This window comes from Macrobrachium nipponense, chromosome 39, assembly GCF_015104395.2.
Source record: "Macrobrachium nipponense isolate FS-2020 chromosome 39, ASM1510439v2, whole genome shotgun sequence".
Lineage (NCBI taxonomy): Eukaryota > Metazoa > Arthropoda > Malacostraca > Decapoda > Palaemonidae > Macrobrachium > Macrobrachium nipponense.
Genome location: NC_061099.1, coordinates 50,082,457 through 50,098,224, shown reverse-complemented (window position 1 = coordinate 50,098,224; position 15,768 = coordinate 50,082,457). Strand labels below are relative to the sequence as shown.

The window sequence follows — 15,768 nt, the reverse complement described above, 5'->3', positions numbered from 1 at the left end:
CTACACTAATGTGTGTACACAGCTTGCCACAAAAGCTTGCAGCATCCACAGTTGAGCATGAGCCCCTTGTTGGCACAAAAATATTCGGGTTCTGAGCGAACCAGGCACCACCCAAGGTTCTGCATGATTACAAGCATACAGATCATCAAAAAAGACCTGCTGTAACATAGTGGAGTGAACTGTATAGGACAAATCTTCAAAGTTAGCAACAAGGAAGCACAAACCTTCTTGGCATACCCATCAGACTCATCTTTATCTGAGCAAGAATGGGGAGAGACTGGTAAAAAAAAAAAATAATAAAATAAAATAAATAAAATCAATCAATCCTACCTATTGCAGATGTTCACCTGCAGGCAAGCAAACACTCTTGCCAACCCTCAAAGACAGAAGGTTCTCGCTCAATTTTTGTGAAAAGATTTCAAAGACCTCATTTTTCTTATAGAAGGAAGGAATAGAAGAGAAGGAATAGAATTTCTTCACCCTACTCTGTCCACAAATCTTACTCTTCTCAGATGCATGTTATCAATGTGTGCATTAATGTTGGAGGAGTTATAACTTGCACTTGATATTGTAGAGGTAACTCCACGAGCAAGACGGCTACAGAAAGCTAAAACTCAACAACTGTTCTTCAGCAGGAAAAGTAGCTATAGAGAAGTCACTCGAAAACTGAGAGAGAGAGAGAGAGAGAGAGAGAGAGAGAATAATTCAAATGAGACCAGCCACAACAATCAACAAAAAATGACACATTTTTAACCAATTTGTATTTTTCATAACTTACAAACCTGAGGTCTTAACATTAGGATAAATACTCAGCGCCAGCTGGAAACTGGTAAAGTTCAAAATAATTGTGTACACAAGGGACTACGTATTGGCATCTGTGCTTGGTCACGAGACATGTGGAGCCACTCACATTCCCCTTTTTAACTCGTGACCCCGTGAGTTATTTTCTTACCACATTTAACAGAGGATGTGCTTTGCCTACGTCCTTTTAAAGCCGGTTTAGTTTATTCTAACACTAAAGACACAGAGCAGCAACACACATGGTTCAGTTCATACTCTGATTTTCCTCCATTTCAAAAGATAAAAACACCCAACATACAAAAAGTACTGGTTTACAACAGGTTGGTGAGGTACTTCCCTCACCCACCTTCCACCAATTAACCACCTTGGCAAGCTTTAATATCTGTTTACCGTTACTGCTGGAGACGAGGAAAAAATCCTACTGTAAATTTTTTTATATTCCCATATAAAAAAAAACAACTAATTGTAAATTTCTAACAACTAAATTTTTAATTATTGGGGTATCAAAACTTGTCTGTGATAAAAGGCACTGGTTTTCTGCTTATGAACATAGATAATTTTTTTTCCCTCTTTCCTGCTCACTATCAAATCATTTTTTATGATAAAATGGTTGATAAAGTCTCATTTTGAAGCAGAATAATGATACTTGTGTTAAACTATCCCAATAATACCAGACATCATAATATCCATAATTAATTCTTTTCTAATATACTGTATACAGTATGTCAATACAAGCAAAGAATATTTTGTCTCATAGGTTGGTTCTTCATAACTAATCTAGTTAAAAAATGTCCAAAATAAATTTATTGATTACCTTTATATCACTTATATCATTATGAAAACTTTACTGGGATATAACCAAGAAAGTTCATTCTAATGATCATACACACAAGTCCATTACTTAGTTAAGCTTGGTAATATCAAGCCAACACATCTCCAGTCTTTTAAAGATTTACTGTTTTGGGATCTACACTTATTTCATAAAAAAAAACTTTTATATACACCTTTTCTAATGTCATATCTACAAAGGATTAACTACAATATGTCAATGTACACTGCTTCACAATACTTTCACTTACTACAACCCTCAAGGTAAAACTTTCACATATATGTATGCATATAAATATATGACTAAATACATATATGGATGTTGGGCATCATAATTCATGTATCAAATTCAAGTAAAATAAAGAAATTTTAATAAATAATGCCACAGCACACAATAACAAATTTTAGGTATATTCTTACCTGTAGAGCCGAGGTGAAACTCTTTTATAAGGACATCATTTTCAAAATATGGATTTTCATCGAAAAAGAATTTGATTCTGAAAAACAAGAGATGTGAAACAAAGATGTTTTAAGATTTCTCATATGTACAAAATACCTTCATAATTCTCAAAAACTAAATACAATCACAAAATGAAAAGAATTATGCCTGAAAAACACTAGACCACATAAAACTTAATAAATATATCCATTATTTTAGATGATGATCACTTAATAAATATATCCATTAATTTAGATGATGATCAGTAACAAGTAAAAACCAATGCAACCACACTTTACCAGGGAACATACCTGTAACCTGATTTGATATCATCAAATTCCTCTACATCTAACTTTGTTAGGTAGTGTAAGCACTCCTCCTCTTCCTCCTCTAGGATGGCAGATATTTGAGGGTGATTGACAAACTATATGGTAGTTAAGGAAAACACTGGCTTACTGGAAATGTACATACAAACACACTATTGCTACTAAATATAAGAATCCTGCAAAGAAAGTTACCTGAATGACATTTTAACCATAGACTCATAAAAAATACAAAATATCTGCCAACAACATACAGGTATAAAAGACATCAATGCATGAAACTAAAAGTAGCAGAAGTATAAACTTAAATATATCAGTGCTTTTAATGATATCTGACAACACACACCAGCCTTTCCCATCTAAAAACATTATACTAACTGAAAAATTTATGATAATACATCTCTCCCTCAATCTTAACCTTCTTACCAAAATAGACACTCACTCGCTCTTGAAAATACTTGATAAAGAATGAAGGACAACAAACCATTTAAAATAAGGTTGTAAACTAATTTTTCTCAAGTACACAAACCAGAGCCCTTTATGTAGAAGTATTCTTCTTTGTTAGAAAAGTTGAAATGATATATACAAGAGCAAGGACAACCATAACAACAGCTATTGCAATACAGATATGTTTAAAGTTGAATCTGCTTGCCAGTAACGATCAGCACTAAACGCATTTGTTTCCTCTAGCTAAGGATGTGCTACCGAGTAATGGGATTTGGATTGAATATATGGGACTCATTATTATATGTATATGCTCTGCTGATTACGGCAGACTTAAGAATTGCAAAGAGTAAAAGAATGGAAGGAATCTCTTGAATAAGGTGGTATAAAGTGAGCAAAATGACAAATTTATTACACTAAAATACCAAATTTGTAACTAATTTCCTTTGGTCTTAACATTATGATAAATCTTCTAGTGGCAGCTTGTACTTAGGATCTAATTTAAGTCACAAGGAAGGGAGTGAAGCTGAGGTTGGAAGTAGGATAAAGCTGCTTGGGGGAAATGGAGGGGTAGTTTATGTAAAAAAGAATGACAAATGAACTGAAAGTAAAAGTGTATTGCATTGTAACCAGACCAGTGATGATGTATGATTCAGAAACATGGGCATTAAGAAGGAAAGAAGAACAGAAGCTGGGATGAAAAGAAATGGCAATACTAAGGTGAATTTTGAGAATTTCGCTGCATGAGAGGCTGAACAATGAAGAAATCACAAGTATGAGTTGAGAGTGAAGTGATATGGGCAGGTGGAAAGGATGAGTGAGGAAGGAGTGGAACCTGTTAAGGGTAGGTCAAGTAGAGGAAGAATTGAAAAAGGGTCTAGTGGAAGTTATGTACCACAGTGGGGATAAATTTGATTCTTCGGCACTAGATAGAATTGGATGTTAAAGCCTGGCAACAATGTAGTTAACAGATGATTAAGGGGGGTTCCAAACCTGCCGTCAATTATCTCTTTTATCTTTGGCAACAAAGACAAATCAAAGCAAATGAGGTGGGGTAATGTTAAAGGCTCTGTATCTATTCTTTTGGAAATACAAACCATTATCTTGCATGCAGGAGAGTATGCAGGAGACAATCATAGGGATGCCACAGTGATTTGACCCTGAGCCTGCGAATGAGGTTGTCTAGAGTTGCTCAAGTAATGAAATGTTTGGAAAACCATGTTACCCTATAGGTTATGCAAGTCAGAGGGCACCTATATCTGGCCAATATGACAGATGGGTTCAGAATGGTTCTACTCAGGCAGCATCTATGGCTCACCCTGGGTATACAAGCCTCTCATCTAGACCAATGATTCAAAAGGAAGGAAACAAGAAGCTCTTGCATCTCTTGTCCTGGATTTCCTTGACAAACCAAGGAACTAACATCCACAAGAGATTCCAACCTTTACATACCAAACAAGAAGGCTGTATTATTTCACTGGGTCAACAATCCACTGTATGGATGTTCCAACCAATGCAAGCCCTCTCAGTCAACAATTGCAGGCAAATCACTTCTGGTTGGGAGAGTGGGCCAGAGGGGAGCTCCTTGAAGCTTGCCAAGAGCAAGATAAAAATGATATTGTTAGTATACAATAAAGTTTTGTACATACTTACCCGGCAGATATATACTTAGCTATAGTCTCTGACGTCCCGACAGAATTCAAAACTCGCGGCACACGCGACAGGTAGGTCAGGTGACCAGCCCACTCCCGCCGCTGGGTGGCGGGAATAGGAACCATTCCCGTTTTCTAACCAGAATTTTTCTCTTCCACCTGTCTCCTGAGGGGAGGCTGGGCGGGCCATTAATCGTATATATCTGCCGGGTAAGTATGTACAAAACTTTATTGTATACTAACAATATCATTTTTGTACATGCCACTTCCCCGGCAGATATATACTTAGCTGATTGACACCCTTGGTGGAGGGCAAGAGACAGTTACATACTAATTATTTATGAATATAAAAACAGGGAAACAACATACGTTGTAGGTATATTAACAAAAAAAACAACCTTGGTTCCTACCTGATATGGAAGAAGACTTCATTGATACTGTCTATGAGTCTGCTTGCCATCAGATTTACAGAGAGGATGAGACCTGCGTCTGATAACCTTTTCGGATCATACCAATGGGGGCTTACCCGCTTACATGGTAGAGCCTTTTCTTGGATCGTACCAATGGGGGCTGACCCACTTACATGGCAGAACCTTGACCTGTATCATACCAACGGGGGCTAACCCTCTTACATGATAGAGCTTTAGGTATTTAATACACACAAGGAGCCTAACGACCAATCCCGATCACCTGACCACACTAACATGTTAGCACTACGATTTGAAAGGGGTCAACACCTGCACCCTCTTTCAATCGACCAAAAAATGCACCAAACACCATTAAAAACCTAACTTAATAAACTAAAAAAGGATTGGGGTTCAGCTCCCTGTCCCAGCAACGAATCCGCAGATACGTACGCTCCTAGAGTGAAGCACTTGTCATACGTCACTTGAATGTCTCTCAAGTAATGAGTTGCAAAGACCGAATTGCATCTCCAAAAGGTCGACTCCACTAGAGTCTGTATGGACAAGTTCTTGTGGAATGCCAAAGAGGTAGCGACTGCTCTTACCTCGTGAGCTTTAACTCTAAGGAGGTCCAGTTGTTCTTCTTTACACTGTAAATGGGCTTCCTTGATTACGTCTCTGATGAAGAACGCCTGAGCATTTTAGAGATCTGCCTTCTGGGATCTCTCACTGAGCACCATAAACTTTCCTTACTCCCCTGTAGTTCGTTCTTCCTTTCTATGTAGAACTTAAGGCTTCTCACTGGGCACAGAGCCCTTTCTAGCTCTGTTCCTACAAGCGAAGAAAGTCCTTTTACTTCGAATGTTCGAGGCCAAGGTTTCGAAGGGTTCTCATTCTTCGCCAAAAACATTGGTTTGAAGGAACAGAACGCCGAGTCCGTTCCTAAAGCCAAACATTAATGTTCTAAGGCTTGTAGCTCACTTACTCTTTTCGCTGAAGCCAGCGCGACCAAGAATAAAGACTTCCTTGTCAGGTCTCTGAACGTAGCCTTACAGGGAGGTTCGAATTTTGATGTCATTAAGTACTTGAGGACCACATCTAAGTTCCAATTAGGTGCTCTAATCCCTCTGTTCTTTGACGTCTCGAAGGATCTTATCAGGTCATGCAAATCTTTGTCTTCCCCAATGTTAAGGCCTCTATGCCTGAAGACTGAAGATAGCATACTCTTATAGCCCTTAATTGTAGAGACTACTAAATTACATTTCTCCTTCAAATACAGGAGGAAATCGGCTATATCTGTCACAGAGGTACTGGACGAGGATATCTTCTGAGCTCTACACATCTGCGAAACACATCCCACTTCGACTGGTATACTCGAATAGTAGATATTGTCTTCTCGCTCATTGCGATAGCTTTCGCAGCTTCTCGAGAAAAGCCTCTCGTTCTGATAAGTCCTTCGATAGTCTGAAGGCAGTCAGAGCGAGAGCGGGTAGGTTTTTGTGATACCTGTCGAAGTGGGGTTGTCTGAGAAGATCGCTCCTGTTTGGGAGAGATCTCGGAAAGTCTACCATCCATCCCAGTACCTCTGTTGTACCAGTTTTGTGAAGGCCAGAACGGGGCTATGAGGGTCAGTTTGGCTCCCTCTGCTGCTGCAAACTTCCTTACCACTTCCGATAATATTTTGAACGGAGGAAAAGCATAACCCGTCTATTCCTGCCAATCGAGGAGAAGGGAGTCCACTGCCATCGCCCTTGGGGTCGGCGATCGGGGAGCAGTAACTTTCCAGCCTGTTGTTCCAATGGGTGGCAAAAAGATCTATATTTGATCTCCCCAGAGGTTCCAAAGTCTGTTGCATACTTCCTGATGCAACGTCCATTCTGTAGGAAGTACTTGGTCTCTCCTGCTCAGAAGGTCGGCTCGTACATTTTTGTCTCCTTGATGAATCTTGTCCGGAGAGTGATTCTTCTCTCTTCTGCCCAAGCAGCAATAGTTCCCTTGCTTTCCTGTAAAGGGAGAACGAGTGCGTCCCTCCTTGCTTCTTGATATAAGCTAGGGCTGTTGTGTTGTCCGAATTGATCTGCAGTACCGAACCCGTGATCTGAGCCTCGAAGTGTATGAGGGACAGGTGAATCGCTGCTAACTCTTTCATATTGATGTGCCAGGACACCTGTTCTCCCCTCCAGGTGCCTGACACTTCTCTCGTCCCTAGAGTGGCTCCCCACCCCGCATCTGAGGCGTCGGAGTACAACACTAGCCGAGGGTTCGGAACGTGAAGGGATACTCCTTCGCTGATCCTGCACGGATTCATCCACCAGAGCAGGTCCTCCTTTATCTCCTTCGTGATCTGGAAGGAATCGGACAGATTTTGAGATTTCTGATCCCAACGTTCTCTTAGATAGAACTGTAACGGCCTTAGGTGAAGCCTTCCTAGAGAAATGAACTGTTCCAACGAGGAAAGGGTCCCCAGAAGACTCATCCATTCCCTCGCGGAACATTGTTCTTTCTCTAGGAAGGTTGCTACTTTTTCCAAGCAGCGGTTTCTGTCTTTCCTGTGATGGAAAACCTGAAAACCCCGAGAATCCATCCGAATCCCCAGATAAACAATGTTCTGCTGGGGAATCATCTGGGATTTCTCGAGGTTTACCAACAGTCCCAAGGACTGTGTTTAACTCCAGTGTCAGTTTTAAGTCCTCCAGACATCTGACTCGCGACTGTGCTCGTATCAGCCAGTCGTCTAAATACAAGGATATCCGAATCCCTTCGAGGTGAAGCCAGTGGGCCACATTTTTCATTAGACCCGTGAACACTTGGGGGGCTGTTGATAGTCCGAAGCAAAGGGCCCGAAATTGAAAAACTCTTCCTTGAGCCATAAATCTTAGGTATTTCCTGGACGATGGGTGTATTGGTACGTGGAAATAAGCATCCTGCAGGTCCAGGGATACCATCCAGTCCCCTGGACGCCAGGGCTGTGCTAACACCGAGGCTGTCGTCCTCCATAGTAAACTTCCTTTTTGCTACGAATTCGTTCAGGGCGCTCACGTCCAGAACTGGCCTCCAACCTCCTGAGCTCTTCGGAACTAAGAACAGGCGATTGTAAAACCCCTGGGAAGAGAGATCTCTTACTTCCTCTATGGCTTCCTTGAAAAGCATCTGCTCTACGAGATGTAGAAGGGCTTGTTTCTTGACGGATTCCTTGTAATTTGCTGTTAACTCCCTTGGAGTTGTCGTTAAGGGAGGTTTTTCCCTGAAGGGGATTAAATATCCTTTCTTTAGGATGGATAGGGTCCAGGCATCGGCACCTTTCTGTGCCCAAGTTTCGTAAAAATCTAGAAGCCTGGCACCCACTTTTATCTGGAGGACCCCCGTCTCACTGGGTTTTGACGAACGGCCTTCGAGAAGACCTTCCTCTCTTCTCCGGTCGTCTACTTCTAAGAGAAGTTCTTGATGCAGACCTACCTCGAAAGGGCTGCTGGAAGGGAACTTTCTCCTTTTTCGCCAGAGGCACAGCAGGCTTTAGCCTCTTCGCTGACTGAGCCAGCAGGTCCTGTGTGGCTTTTTCTGAAAGCGTCTTCGAAATGTCCCTCACTATGTTCTGAGGAAACAGGTGACTAGAGAGGGGCGCGTATAAAAGGGAGGATCTCTGCAGAGGAGAAACAGATTTTGTTAAGAAGGAGCTAAACACTGCCCTCTTCTTCAAAATACAGGATCCAAACAGGGATGCCACTTCATTTGAGCCATCCATAACCGCCTTGTCTAGGCAGGTTAAAACACTGCCCAACTCTTCCATGGAAACGAAGTCTGGTTCTTGCGACTTCTTGGCTAAGGCTCCCAAGGCCCAGTCCATGAAGTTAAAGACTTCGAGAGTCTTGAAGAGGCCCTTGATGAGATGATCCACCTCACACATTCCCCAAGAGGCTTTTGCCGAGTGTAGAGAGCGTCTTCTAGACGCATCTACAAGAGCGGAAAAATCCGCATCAGAGGACGAAGGTAGACCCAGGCCCATTGGCTCCTTGGTATCATACCACATCCCTGGTTTCCCTGTCAACTTAGAGGGTGGACAAGAAAATACTGTCTTACCCGCTTCTTTCTTAGCCCTGAGCCAGTTCTCTAGACTCTTCAGAGACTTTCTCATAGAAAGAGTAGGGGTCATCTTAACGAATGAGGAAGCCTTCGACATTTTCGTACTGGATAATAACGATCCTGGCGAAGGGGGATCCGACTGGCGTAGTGAGTCTCCAAACACCTGCAGCAATAGAGAAGCAAGTCTCTTATAGTCTGAAACTCCTGCATCTTTGGTTATCTCTTCATCCGATACTTCTTCCAAAAGTGATGTGGGAGAAGAGGGCTTTTCCTCAACAGGAGACCGATCCTTTGAAGGAAGTCTTTTCCTTTCTTCCTTACTCCTATCATCCTTCCTGTGTGAGTCCTGGAGTTTCTCTATACTCGGACTTCTGATGTGCTCCTTGCGTCTGCTAGGAGAGGCGCTTGCGTCCTGAATCAGGCGCCTGTGAGGCGAAGAACGCCTGCTAGGCGAAAGTAGAACATCCTGTTTCCTGGCGCCAAGAAGGAGACGCGTTGCGTCCTGGTGAGAGCGCCTAGGCCAAGAAGGCGAGGCGCTTGCGTCCTGGTGAGGCTGCCTGGTCCAAGAAGGAGAGGCATTTGCGTCCTGATGAGGACGCCTAGAAGGCGAAATGCGCCTGCGAGGAGAAAGGAGAACCTTCTGTTCCCGTCGTCCATGAGGGGAGACGTTTGTGTCCCGTTGACTGCGTCTAGCAGGCGAATAACTCCTTTTTCCTTTGCGTCTTTCCGGAGAGGAGCTAGAATCTCTCCTACTCCTCCTAGGAGGAGAAGAAAACTTGTCCAATCTTCGAGGCCTATTAGGCGAAACTCTTGCGTCCTTCGGAAAATGTCTCGAGGACGAACGAGTGCTCCTTTCTTCTAGAGGAGCTCTAAATCGAGAGGGACTCTCTTCTCTCCCGGAGCTCTTAGTCGAACGAATTCTCTCACGAGAAATTCGCGAATCAGGCTCCTGATGCTTGCCATGGGAGGCAAACTCTTCTCTAGTCAAACTCCTGGGAGAACTCTTGCTCATAGGGCGTTTCCGATTTCTGTCATGTATGACTGAAGAAGGTCTCGCTGGGGACGAAAACCTTTCAGGCGAGGAGCGTCTGCTAACGCCAGGACGCTTACTCTCTGACTCTCTCCTAACGGAACTCTTGATGGGAAGAGAAATGTCTTTCTTCCTAGAAGAGCCTTCAGCAAGAACTCCTACTAAGGCAGACAACTGCTGTTGGAGTCCTACCAAGACTTCCTTTGTCTTGTGTGATAAGTCTTCCGGGGAAGAGTCAGGAGTTCTCATGGCTCTCTTCTTACGAGCAGGCGAATAATCCGGAAAAGGCTCCGGACTGGAACGTAACGCTTCGCTATTTGGCGTCTTCCAGGATCTCTTAAGAGGACGCGATTTAGCGGAAGAACTCCATCCCCTTCTGGGAGACGAAGAGTCTGAGTCCGAAAAGAAAAGCACTTCCTCAGGACGCTTTTGCAGTAGCTATCCTTGGCAGCCTGGGAAGCGGCTACATTGGATCCTGCCGAAGGACGCCTGACCGTTGGGAATACTCTACATCCCCTTGCGGCTTTCGACATTCCTCCTCCCTTGGTCATGGGAGTCTGAAAGAGAGGTCTAGGCCCTAGGAGCAATGCGGAGTCGGTCAGACGCCCCCTCCACTTCACTGGGGACACTGCACAAATCACTGCACACATCACTGCGCTTACCTGTCTCCTTCATCGCTTGCAGTTGCGTTTTCAAGCTGATTATAGAGGCTCTCATTGCAGCCATTTCCGTAGACGCATCTACAGGTTCGCTACTGGGGGAAGGGGCTGAAACCAAACTATGAGCAGGAGAAATACTATGAAAGTTAGGAGCTACTTCCTGTTCATTAGAGCAGGATCTACTTGAGCTTCTAATGGAAGCCCTCCTAACCCTATCTTTCTCAAGTTTCCTTACATAAGAAGCCAAGGTCTTCCATTCCACTTCCGTTAAGTTCTCACATTCCAGACAGGTGTTAGTCTCAGAACAATCATTCCCCCTACATTTTTTACAAACTGTGTGAGGATCCACCGAAGCTTTCGGTAGCCTCACCTTACATACCTCTTTCGCACACACCCTAAATACAGGTGCCACGTCAGACATTTTAAAGAGAATCCAATTCCAAATCCAAAAAACAGTCCACTATAAGCGTATGCCAAAACCAAAGATCAAAGTACATCACCAAAAGACAAATCGATAATCCTCGGCCAACGAGAAAAGAATTCCAATGCAGGAGGTACCAACAACGATGTTGTTGCTACCGGCGACAGAAAAATTCTGGTTAGAAAACGGGAATGGTTCCTATTCCCGCCACCCAGCGGCGGGAGTGGGCTGGTCACCTGACCTACCTGTCGCGTGTGCCGCGAGTTTTGAATTCTGTCGGGACGTCAGAGACTATAGCTAAGTATATATCTGCCGGGGAAGTGGCATGTACAAAACACATGGTTGGACAAGTATGCTGGGATCAACAGGTAGCTAACAGGGCATCTGAGCCCCAGAGTGCTGATAACTTGAAAGTTACTAGTTATGCTGCCACCCAAAAAGTAATCCTGGATAGTGGGGCTGCTTGCCTTCAAAAATGCTGGTATGAAAGGGGGTTTATCCTCTGCCCATGCACCTGAGATGAATGGGTGCTGAACCCTACATCCTCCAACGCATTGTGAGCAAAAGGATTTTAGGTAGAGAGTTCAAAGGAAATCCATCGAGAAAGTTCCTTCCGTCCAGCAACTAAGCACTATAATTTCTGATTTCCCCACTCATGGTATGAACATGGAGAGAGGATTGTTAGAAGTTAACTGTTGGCATAATGCAGAGGAAGACACCCATGCAGAACAAGCTTCCCCAATGGTGACATGTGGCCAAGATCTGCCAAACCTCAGTTGGCTGACAAAAAAAAGACCATCTACACACTTTGCCACTTTGAGAAAAGATCCACCTTCTCCCAGTTTACCATGATCCCTAAGTCATATAAAACGACAGAAGGCAGTCTCTGTTCTGATGCAACAGCATCTCAGGGGATGCCAGAAATAACTGTTTATCCAGGGAATCCTATACATGTTTACCATATGAATGGGCCCAAACTGATGGCAAAGTAAATACCTCAAGTGAACACTTGTGGAGCTGTAGCCAGCCCAAAGCACAGGGCTTTAAAGTGGTACATGTCCCATTGCAGATGAAGCTGGTATACTTCCAGATTACTGAACAGGTACTTGGAAGCAAGCATTCCTCCAATCAACCAAAGGGATGAAGTCACCATCTCTGATGGAATTCAACACAAACAATGCCATTTCCATCTCAAACTAAATCTGAAAGACAAACTTGTTCAAAGGAGACAGATCGATAATTGGTCCCCATTCACCAGCTGCCTTCTCCTTGAAGAAAGACTATATAATAGTTAAGTGGTCAAGGAATGCTGCAGAAGATGGGCTTCCCAAGATGTTCATGAAAAGCAACATCTTCCACAAATACTTATTCAACAATGACAATCCTGGAATGAGAGCATAAGAATTAGGAGGATTGGGTGGAGGTGAGCTGTGTGCGAGCTACTATAGCACAAAGCACCTCACTTGTTTTTACAATTTATTTATTCAGTGATAAAGTGAAACTGATTTCAACAACTCAAGCCATCCACACTGAACAGCAACCAATTCAAGCTTACACCAAGAAATAGTAGTTCTACATACATAACAGTCCATTCACTTAATAACAGAACCAGATTTCTCAAAACAGTAACATGTCATTCTTGGTGTGAGAAAATAAAAAAATTTCAAATACGTTTCCTTGTGAGACTCAGAGGGCTTCTAATTAATTAAGATAATAATTTCTTAGCATATGGCATGCATAGATCTTCTTTTGCTTTACTCCTGCTTTCATGGAACATGTACTATCTGGAAAACAATCAGAGGTGTTGCTATGAGTTACTTCATGTAAAATGAACAGTGGATCTGAGTCATACTGACAGCATTTAGAATTTACTTAATTTAAAAAGTCCAGCTGTTGTTGGTTGCAAGACTGTGATGAATATTTGAGTATAAATTTAGTCCGACAAAATGAAGACCATTGGAGTTTTACCATAAAAGGCACCTCAGTATCATGTGAATGCTGATGCTCTGCTAAAATAGCTAACATAGTTCTAAATGCCCTAGGACTAACACCACATCTCTATATGTGATGACAATTTTACATGTGAGAAACACCATAAAAAGATCTATATTTCATGGAGACAAACAATACATTGCAAGATACCAAACCTACTAAATGTGCACAAACTTATATAGAACAGTATAAATATCAAATACAGATAACTGTTAATGAGAACAGGCATATACCCTCAGTAGGTACTACTTAAGATAAATAGATAGCTATACTAAATATACGGGCCATATATTTGTTGTAAATATGAATTAGAGCCATAGGTAGGTATATCAGAATTCCTATCTATGAAGAAATTTGAATTTTGGTCTACAGTACAAAATTTGGTATAGCCTAATACTACATGTAACTGATTGAGGGCATTAGCCAACCACTGGCACCCAGGGTTAGGTTAAGGGAAGCTCGAGGATGGATCCCTAAACTTTACTCTAAAATCTGCAGCACACTATTAATACATTTTAGAAGTTGCCATTTTCCCAGCCCTAACTCATAAAACCTTGACCTAAGTTGGAATATTATGTGAGTGTGGCAGAAACGTTGCCACATCTTCTCATACCAGGTCAGAAAGGGTCAACAGCTTGACACTATCATTCTACATATCACCATGAAAATACAAAAAGAAGGAAAGATCCGAACTGAAATTTTAAATGGAATAAAGGATGATTTACAGCAAAAAATACTACAATAAACAAGAGAATTTAAATCATACACAGAACTGTTTTGTTCATATAAGCAACAAAATTAATATATTCAGTTTTTACATGTTTTGGACTGTAAAGAAACTTTGTAATTTCGGTTAGGGTCAAATCTGTTTAGGTTTGTGACCATGTGATATCCGATAATCCTGGATTATCTCTTTTAATTTTTACCCTTTTGACAATTAACCATCTGGTATTCTTGATCTTGTTTTGTACCTGAGACCTTTCTCTCCAATTGTACTTCATTAGCTCCTTGACAATGTCTGAGTAAAGACGAAAGCGCTTGGATTTCTGACTATCATTTTTCTGTGGGATTCACTATTTATTTTAAGGTAGGAAATTAAACCCCCAAAATCTAGCCCAGACTCACTAATAAAACTAAATGATAAGAGATTAAAAAAATTGCATTATTGTCTCCTCAAGTGATGGCAGATTTTTAATTAAGTGGTTCTTGTCAAGGAAACCGTCTTTCTCCTGGGTAGCCTGTGGAGGGGATAAGATTTTATAACTGGATTAAATAGCCCCAGATTGAGGGATGCAGATTAACTGTAGTAGGATTGCAAGTCAGGAAGAAGTTTGGCAACATAGCTAATGACAATCATGTTCGTAGTCATTTAGGCACGACTAGACCGTAGGTCTGGTTAGGAAGGGGGAATCCAAGTCCCAGTACCCTGGATTACTTAGGTCAAAGTCAAGAAAGGGAAGACGAGGTTAGGATGCTTCCTTGTAATAGCCAGATACATCATGTATAATGTTTCATAAGTGACACTGATTATACAGATATGAACCATGTATTTGTCCAACTGTTTACCTTGTCTTTTACAAAATTCAAACATTCCTGTTGGTGCAATGTGCTTGCTTTACACTTCCCTCTCCTTGTAATACCCAAAGTTTCCAAACAATAGTTATATAGCCTAGTATTAGAGGGTTGGGAAACACAAAACCATGTGGTTTGCACCACTAACAGGCTAATGGTAACAAATGTTAGTCACACAAGAGAACAAAAAGTCAAACAGTTCCTGCATATGATAAAATTAAATTAGCATAGCCTATGATTAGCACACAACAAGCTAAGGGGCCACATTCTGCCAACTGGTTACCTACTAACCTAAGATGAAGCTTCACTTAGAAACTAAGCTAGGTTAACCAATAAATATAATGCGAGATATCTAACTATTGCTGTGTTGAGTGGACAAGTAAGGTTAAGACGTCAGAATCTAGAATAAAGTACTAAAAATTAAACGCCCTTAGCCTGTCACCCACTGTATACAACGCCTAACATTGGTGAACCCGGCCTAGCCTACCCGGTACCGGCGTACACAACAAACAAACCCAGCCGTCTTAACAAGCCATGCTAACCAGTGATCCGGAATACTATAAAGCAAGCGTAAACCGGAATGATTTATACGCCGGTACCGGCCGGCCTTGCGTAAGTATAGTATCAGGGCAAAATGCGGTGACAGGAGCAAAGCATGGGCCGAGAGTTACTACCTATCCCATGGCTTGAACCAAACCTCTGGGCTACGCTAACCAAGCACCGAAAATGCTTTTTAAAAAAGGATACGGCAGTCACCCAGAAGTTAGGAATTCTGTTGATGATCTGACTCCTTTTCTCGAAGTTGGGTTTTCTGAGTTTGTTATATTTCTGTTCGACTTTGAGTATTTCCTCACTCGCTTTTTCATTGAGTTGGTCAATTTCATTTTGGCACGAGTCTATTTCCTCTAGGGCCTTCTGGGTCTCCGGGTCATATTCGCCCCGGGTGTCACTTCTTTCTTCTTCTGACGTATCTAACTTTCTTAATTTAGCCGGAGAGGCTCCACACTCTGACATTTTAAGAAAATTGCTAACGCGACCTCACACACACGAGGTCACAACGAGACTGTAAACACAAATGCTTCTTCCCGGCCAAAATGGACGCCAGAGTCATCCCGGACGCTGA

General features: G+C 42.1%; 1 protein-coding gene across 2 annotated transcripts in view; it reads right to left on the bottom strand.

Annotated features, from left to right (window-relative positions):
- LOC135210336 (protein SET-like) overlaps positions 1 to 15,768 on the bottom strand; it is a 27,522-nt gene extending 11,754 nt beyond the window's left edge. Inside the window, exons 1-3 of one of the 2 annotated variants that reach the window (XM_064243224.1) lie at positions 15,393 to 15,768; positions 2,380 to 2,492; positions 2,050 to 2,126 (exon numbers count right to left, since the gene is read on the bottom strand). In XM_064243224.1, coding sequence (XP_064099294.1) covers positions 2,050 to 2,126; positions 2,380 to 2,492; positions 15,393 to 15,659 — 457 coding nt within the window. In that variant the 5' untranslated portion in view covers positions 15,660 to 15,768. The remainder of the gene's footprint in view (positions 1 to 2,049; positions 2,127 to 2,379; positions 2,493 to 15,392) is intronic. The other variant, XM_064243225.1, reaches the window with a different exon arrangement.